The sequence below is a fragment of the Apus apus genome, chromosome 3, assembly GCF_020740795.1.
Source record: "Apus apus isolate bApuApu2 chromosome 3, bApuApu2.pri.cur, whole genome shotgun sequence".
NCBI classification, from domain to species: Eukaryota; Metazoa; Chordata; class Aves; order Apodiformes; family Apodidae; genus Apus; species Apus apus.
Window position 1 is genome coordinate 105080650 of NC_067284.1, and position 8373 is coordinate 105089022.

Genomic DNA, 8373 nt, shown 5'->3' on the forward strand with positions numbered 1-8373 from the left:
CAGAGGGAGCTGTTTTACAGGATGGTCTTATCTCGAAGGTGTTATCTCTGGGAGAGCTGGGTGGCTCCTGGAAGTGCCATCCTCTCTCCTGGTGCAAGTAGGCAGCAGAGCAGCTCCCACACACAGCAGTATCTGACAGGAGCCAGATTCCTTTGCAGGCCTCATTCATTGAACAGGGCCAATGCAAACCTCCCTCCTTAGCTAGCCTGTGATCTTCTGTGGGCACAAAAATTCAGGGGAGGAGCTGGCCAGGCAGGGGAAACAGAACATGAAAGAATAATGTAGAGAATGGAAGGGGAGGAGAGGGCCTTGCCACCAAAAAAAAAAAAAGAAAAAAAAGAAAAAAAGAAAGGAGAAAGGAATGTCAGGGGTTTGATAGCACATTCTTTCATCATGCTATGGTAGAGCAGCCAAGTGTGTGTCCCTCTGCCAGTCTTTCTCAGCGAGGGATTTAGGCAAACAGGGAAGTTGTGGGACTGTAACCACTGATCCAAGGGCTACAGGCCAGTTGTTTGTGCATTGTAAGTTATGTTGTATTTCATCTGGTGTTCTCCCCCTGCTGCCAGTTTTAATCCAGATTTGAAATGCTCATTTGAGTGAAAAAGTGGCTTCCCTGAGAGGCAGTTCCTCAGGGAATCTGAGCTTGCTAAATCCCAGCACTATCCCAAGGATTTTTCTTGCTGCAGTATTTGCAAGCTAAGGCCATAAGCAAATACACTGCAGTTATTCCACATGTCTAGGCCTCTAGCCTAGATCAGATACAGGGAGTAGGAAGGATTCAAGAATATGAAATTTGTTAAAATTTCCAAATGTAGAGGTGCTTCAAAATTAGTCAGATAGGGACCTTATAATGTAAATAAATGGTCTTATTTATCAGGCTGTGATATTTACATCAAAAGAAGTGTGACCAACAGGTTGAGGGAGGGGATTGGCCCCCTCTGCTCTGGTAACACCCCTCTGCAGTGCTGGGTCCAGTGCTAGGGTCTCCAACACAAGAAGGATATGGAACTGTTGGAGTGAGTTGAGAGGAAGCCGTGGAGATGATGCAAGGGCTGGAGCAGCTCTGCTCTGGAGACGGGCTGAGAGAGTTGGGGTTGTTCAGCCTGGAGAAGAGAAAGCTCTGGGAACACCTTAGAGCACCTTCCAGTACCTGAAAGAAATTCTTTGCTGTGAGGGTGGTGAGACCCTCGCCCAAGTTTCCCAGAGCAGCTGTGGCTGCCCCATCCCTGGCAGTGTTGAAGGCGAGGTTGGATGGGGCTCAGAGCAACCTGGTCTAGTGGGAGGTGTCCCATTTAATCCAAACCAGTCTGTGATTCTATGGTTTGTCTGTTCTGTTTGTAAAATAGTTAGTGTGGTTACTGCCATCACTTTTACGTTGTGGCCATCAGTGCTAACTATCCAGATTGCATGTCTTGTCCAGAGTCGTCAATGAGAGTCGCCAAGTGCTGCAAGAACCAGACTTTGCTCAGTCTCTGCTGAGAGATCCCAATACCCCCATCATCCGCAAGTCCCGAGGCACTTCTACCCAGGGCACCTCCACTCATGCCTCCTCTACCCAGCTGGCCATGCTGGATGACCAAAGGAGCAAGGCAGGCAGCGTCCACAGCAAAGTGAGCAGCTACCATGGCAGCCTGCACCGATCGCGTGACGGACGGTAGGGTTCTTTTCTTTTCAGGATCTTGTAGAAAATTGGACAAGGCTCTGCTAGCCAGGCGTTTGGCCATCGTGTCGCTAAAACCGGAAGTTCCGCTAAATATTTACTTGCTCTGATTGCGTCTCCTCTCCCTATTAGCGTCTGGATTGGAAAGGGAAAAAATACCATGGTGTTTTTCAGAGTCTGTGCAAGTCTTCTTGAATTCCAGGGTGTGAATGTGCTCAGTGCTGGTTTTCCTGCAGAGGCAGTGATCCATCTTGCATCATGCCAGTGCGTGGGAAAACAGATCTGTCCCAAAGTCAGCTTCGTATTTTTAAGGCTGCTTTTGTCTGTGTGTAAATTGATTTTGTTTCTTTAAATAGTCCTAGCCCTGCTGAAGTAAGCTACAATAAAAATTACCCATTTTAACTTGAGGTGTAGTTAAGGTTTATAATGTAATTAATCATCAAGTATTTTACTCACCTAATTATCAATACTATATGTAGGGCTGTAGTAAGATCCAAGCTGCATAAGGAGTTGAAACAATTTGCCTGGGGCTGCAGAAGCCTAATGACAGAGCTCAACAGAGGAGGACTTTTTTCACAAAAGCAGAAGCTTTGTGTGCATGTGTGTGCACATGTACCGAGATTTATTTACATTCTTTCCTGACTGCAGCAGTAACAATAGTGATAATTGTCCTCTATTTTTATAAATTAGGTACACTCCCTGCAGCTACAGAGGCGTAGAAGAAAGACTACCTCACGGCAGCATGTCACGACTGACTGATCATTCCAGGCACAGCAGTTCTCATCGGCTTAATGAACAGTCGCGTCACAGCAGCATCAGGGATCTCAGCAGCAACCCAATGACTCACATCACGCACGGGACCAGCATGAACCGCGTCATCGAAGAGGACGGCACCAGCGCTTGAGCCCCTTGGGCACAGAGGAGGAGTTGATCCCTGAAATCCCTCCCTCAGCCGTGTGACAACGCTCGGAGCGCTCACACCGCTCCTCGGGTGCTGACCTGTGTGCATCAGGAAGCCAAATCTGGCTCCTTCCTCTCCAAGCCAGCGTTCTCGTACTCGCATCAGAGCTAGAGAGTTCAGCCATCTGGAATTTCGGAGTGAGAAAAGCTGGTCACCTCATTTAAACCTATCTGTAGGTAATTATTTATTCGAAAACTGTTACTCATCAGATACCACTGCTGAATTTTGGATTCTTTGTGGAAAAAAACTCTTCCCCCTCCCTCCGATGGCTCTGCATGTCCATCGCTGTTACCCTTGAAAACTGGCCGTGGAGATGTTTTCTTACAGGCATAAGGGAACTCTTGAATATTGAAGGAATTTCTCCGCACACCTCTCTGTTGAGATAACAAATGGATGCTTGTTTTCATCAAGCACAGGGGGAGGTGACACGTGCTGGATGCCGCATAAAGGGCATTGTGCAGACCTGGCAGGCATCTTTAATAGTTACACTGGAAATGCAACTGGGGAATGAGCCTCTTGGAGAAGGAAAGGAAACTCTGCTGAGGATCACCAGCTCTTGCCAGAGCTGTTCAGGCTCAGATGTTGGGATGGCGTGGGAGGGTGGGGGGAAGAGAGAGGCAGGGAAGAGCGATTTTTGTATAACTTGTATTGTCCTTGCTTTTTTACAAAATACTATTTAAATTTTATACTTGTTTACAATTTATGTAGGAAGAGATCCATTTTAAAACCAGTTACCTAGATAATATTCAGCCACTTATTTTTAGATTAATGTACAAAAACTGAGGTTGCCTGTTCCTGATCTATTTAAAATACTAATAGTAAGAGAAAAGCTGAATTTGTCACCCAAACTGGAATGTACAGCCTTTTCCTTACAAACAGAACAAATCCTGTTTACAAACCCCGTAGCCTGCGCGAGGAGGGCTGAGGCCAAAGCAGGCAGGAGGAGTTTAATCAGGGATGGCCTCTTCCTTTCACCATCTTTGACGGTTGGACTTAATGATATTAGAGGTCTTATCCAACCTTCATGATTCTATTGTATGATTCCTTGTGATATGGTGGCTGGTTTTTGGGAGCGTTCTCTTTGCGCTGAACAAGCGAGGAGCAGGAATTTAGATGCGGCTGGGAGAAATCGAGGCAGGATCTGCCTGCAGGTGGGGAAAGAGCAGGGATGCACCATCCAGAAACCAGCTGCGTTGCTGTCTAAAGGAGGAGGAGGAGACAGGTGTCCACCATGAACTGTTGGCTCCTTCCCAGCTGGCAGCTTGGGGTACTGATCGGCCCCTTCTGCAGGTTATTTCCTTTTCATTCCCTGCTATAGAGTTACAGTAGAGTATTCCCAGTTTGGGTTTTTTTGTCTGTGTGTAAATAATCTGTTGGGGCACAGCAAGTCTTCATTGACACGGCAGGTGAAAGTCAAGTCAAGGCATGTCCTGGATGGTGCAGTCGATCTTCTGAAGCATCTACTGTAAGATGCATTCAGTGTGAGGAAACCCCGACTGCATTTAAACCTACCTCAGTAATTACTACAGATCATTGCTGGGAAATGAATACTTTTTTTTTCATTGTCCTTACATAATTCCCTTTTTGACCTGCTTGAGGCATGTTGAAAGCCTTTCTACATGCTTAGATGGCACAAACTTCAAGGGCAGGAATGGGGCAAGAACCCACGGTGTGAGGCTTTCATGCGCAGCAGAACCAGAGCTGCGCTACAATTACTCATCATTTTAATTGTAGCTGATGACAAAACAGCAAAGCATGTAACCCTGCATTCTGAGATCCAAGGTTGCCCCAGGAGTCACCGTGTCTTAGAAGTGTATTTACCCTCAATTGTCTTTCTTGCTTCCACCAGGCTTTTGCTCCAAAGGAGAAGCACAAACCAAACCCAACCTGGAATAACAAAGTTTAACAATGACTCTGCACTCTCTTTAGTGTAAATCCAGGGAGGGAGGTTGCTTCACCAACCGCCCCAGGGAAGAGCAGACTCTGCTTTGCCCTTTCTCAGCAAACAGCCCCAGGGGACATCCACAGGGATAACTGTCCGAATAAGCTAAATCACCTCTTTCAAAGCAGATGGCTATGAAAAATCTTTTTAATTACTCAAAATGGTCAAACTGCAATTCCCTGTAAGCCCCAAAGGTAGAGCTTCTACTAAATAACTTGGTGCTCCAAAGGGATGATGGTTTGAGGAATTTGGATCTGCAAAAGGAGCCAGGTAGCTGAGTTTTCCTAAACACTGTAACTGAACTAAATAAGCTCAAGTGTTTCTCCTGATCTTCTTGGCTCAATTTCCAGTCCTTCCTTTTAAATTGTAGTAATGCTTTGACTTGTTAAGACTCAAGGAGGGGAATGATGATGGAGGTTTTAAATATAGCCTGCTTGAAATGGTGTTAATTTGTGAGGTTTAGTCCCTGTATTGTTTACAGATGGGAATATCTAAGCTGTTCCTTGTTCCTGTATCCTGCACCCGAGAGACAGACTCCTATCACCCAGAGAGGTGATTAAAATGTAAAACTCGAGTTCTGGCTGGGTTGTATGCTACCCCCCCCCTCCACCCCTGTAATCCCAAACCCTCCCTTTTATCTTCAGCACTGGAATTAGCATGCTGCTCTTTCTGCAAAGCATTCCTGCCTGGGAATTCAGAGCCCTTTACCCAGGATTGTTTCAGGTTTCATGTATAAGATTGCCTGGCTGGGGTTCTCACAAGGCTTCAGCTTCCCAATCCTTGTGCTCAGGGGCTTTGAAGCACGTCTGAGTTTGAGTGCAGCCCAGCAGCCACTTCTGGTGAGAGACATGGTTTTGGGGTGCTCCCCTACCTGGCACCCCCTGCTAACTAGTGGGAGCTCCAGCCAGAGCGTTTGGTTTCTGGGGTTGGTGCCAATCTTTAACTTCCCCCCAGGAGCTCAAGCTCATTCCCAGGATGGCAACTCTGCAGTTGCTGAAACATTCTGGTTGCTTTGGGCTTTGGCTGAGCTAACGTCCCTGTAGCTGCATGCACACATTCCTGGGAATTTCACTGGAGCACTTCACCCCTTTCCTGCAGCTGCACATCCCTGAAGCCTGACCCTGTCCTCTTGGAAGCTAACAGAGCAGTTGTACATATCCCAGTTCCTCCAGCTTGCCCCAACAGCAGGTTAATGTAGCTCCATCCTACACATACCATGATTGAAGCCCCAGAATGCTGCTTTGCAAGATCACGATATCAGAGCTTCCCATAAAATCCATGGCTTATTATTCCCAGGAAACAGTCTCCCGTCTTATCCATGGCACAGAGTGCTTTGCTCTGAGACCTTTGCTGTCCTATCCAGGCAGAGCAGGAGCTGGGGCAGGCCAGGGGCAGGCAGGTGCTTGGCTTCAGCTGGTGAATGCAGACATTGGCCTCATTTTCACTGACAGGAGATTCCCCCGAGTTTGTGATTTTCCTTCTTTCTTCATCCCTCCGTAGCTCTCATCATTCATGGAAATACCATGAATCCAAGATGAGGTGGGGTTGCATGGAGCTCGCTGCCTTGGGACCATGTGCAGTCGCCTTCCCCTTGGCTCAGTAGGGCTTGTCTTTTCAAAGCATAAAAAAAAAAATCCAACAGCAACAAAAAGCCACATCTAGTTGTAAATTCATTTGTCTGCTCTCAAGTGCTCTCCCTTTTCCTAATGCTTAGACCCTAAATTTTGCTATGGAAGCTTTAGATAAAAGCTGAAATCCAGCTGCAGCCAAACGGTTCCAACAAGGAGGGGAGGGAAAACTCATCAGAAAGGGCTCAGGGAGACCACAAGAAGAGCCAGGCAAGCTGGGGCCAGCCCTTAGAGCTATCCCCACCCTTCCAGAGGAGCTGGCTCCACAGCCCAACTCCAGGGGGCTGAGCACCCCCAAAAAAGACAGCAGAGGGGAGTGAGCAGCCCTGGCGGTACTGTGAATCCAGAGTGCAGCAGCCCCCATGGAGACATTCCAAGGTTCACCTTGAACAGCAGAATGTCAAATTGAATGTGAAATTCCACTCCTATCCCAGTGTACTGTGTTTTTAACCAGATCAGGATTTATTGTCACCCAGGATTGGATGTTTTTTGCCTGTCAGGAATGGCTGTCGGGTCTGTGTGCTGGGAAGCTGGGTGCATGCAGGGGCGTTGCCACCTCTTCCAGCGTCTTCCCATGTTCACAGTGTAATTTCATCCATTTCCAAACATGAGAGGAAGAAGCTTCTGTGGTGGTGGGACCTGGATGCAGCGGGTGCATGTGGCTGTTGGCGTGGGGTGGTGCCTGATCGTCGCTGACCTGACTTGCACTCAGCTCGTGGTAGACTTGTTTACAGTAGGTCCAGTGTCGGTTTTGTAAGGTTTGATTTTTTAGCACTTTAACTGTGAGTGTACAAACTGTTTCTCTTGTAGTAGGTGTACATTTTCGTTTTAGACCTTTAAAGGTTTGTAATAAAATGATGGAAAAACCCCAGTCTCTTTGTCAACGCGCTTTCAAACCCTCTCCAATGTGCATAATTACACCCTCCTTTAAAAAACCCAGTTCAGAGGCAGCTCGGTTTTAAATACAACATTTTCCTCTGGCGAGCGGTGCTCTGAATTTGAAGAAAGACCTTCTAGACTTAATCTTTCTCTCACATCTGCACCCATGGATGCCGGGCACCCTTCCAGCAAACACTGAGCTCTCCACAGACTTCAGGCTTTTGTTTGTTCCACCCTTTTATGAGCAACAGACCACTCAAACCACCAGCATTTTGCAAGCGACGGCAGGCGGGTTTGGGAGCAGCAATCCCAGGGGTGTTGGGGGTTTGTGCTGGGTTTTTCTATTGCCAAATCAAACCCAAGGACAGGATAAGTTGGGTTTTTTTTTTTAAGTAGCTGTCTGGCATTTGGGCAGATATGTGGTTAGTTCAGTTTGGGTAGCCGTATGCGCCAAGTCTCACATGGCTGGTGATAAGGTATCTTGTTTTAATAACCAGAGATGGTGCTGTTTTAACACCCAGCGCTGGTTTGGGTCTTGTTAAGATATAAACTTGGTTCAGGGATGAAGCTTTAGGAGCTGCTAGTTAAGAGACAGGTCCTACAGGGCCACATGGAGATGTGAGAGCATCACCTGTGTATGTGTGCCCCTGCACTGTGTCCTCAGCAGAGCAGCTCCATCCCGAAACATCAGCCTCCATGGGGATGCTGCAACTGCAGCACCCAAGGAGCCCCTCAGTGTGGTGGCAGGTGGCTATGGAAAAATCTTCCTACCAAAAAAAAAACAGGTAGGGTTGTGGCTACTGAGTGCTGGGGACTCACAGAGCTGGTTGTGGACACTTCAGAGGCAGCTGCCCACTGTGCTGTAAGGACCTACACCACGGTAGAGATGGCAGAAGGAACAATATCCCTTATCCTCTGTCTTCCCTGAATTTAAACTATTACTGTTCTGGTTTGTGAGTGTGCTGGCTCTGAAGTCAAGCAGCTGAAGAAATGATTGGCCTTGGCCTCTTGGGGCAGCTGGGGGGATTTCTCACTACTGCTAAAACCATGAGGGATGAGATATTGGAGCTCACACCACTTATGTCCCTGCTTTTGCGCTGCATGAGCAGGTCCCAAAGGGGTTAATGCAGGGGATGAGGGGTTAGGGAGGAGATCAGAGTCACCCAGGGTGTGCTCAGCCCTCTGGATGCTCAGAAAGCAGTTTAGAGGTGGTTTTAATGATCTGCAGGAGGGGAAGAGGGAGGAGCATGAAATAAGAATGCGCAGCTGGGAGAGGGGACGTGGTCAGAGCTGGAGGCAGAAG

At 47.6% G+C, this 8373-nt stretch overlaps 1 protein-coding gene across 1 annotated transcript in view; it reads left to right on the forward strand.

Moving 5' to 3' along the window:
* FZD3 (frizzled class receptor 3) overlaps window positions 1-7047 on the forward strand; it is a 64357-nt gene extending 57310 nt beyond the window's left edge. Inside the window, exons 6-7 of the mRNA XM_051615481.1 lie at window positions 1421-1654; window positions 2351-7047. Of these exons, the coding sequence (XP_051471441.1) occupies window positions 1421-1654; window positions 2351-2564 (448 nt within the window). The 3' untranslated portion in view covers window positions 2565-7047. The remainder of the gene's footprint in view (window positions 1-1420; window positions 1655-2350) is intronic.
* Window positions 7048-8373: the final 1326 nt, after the last annotated feature.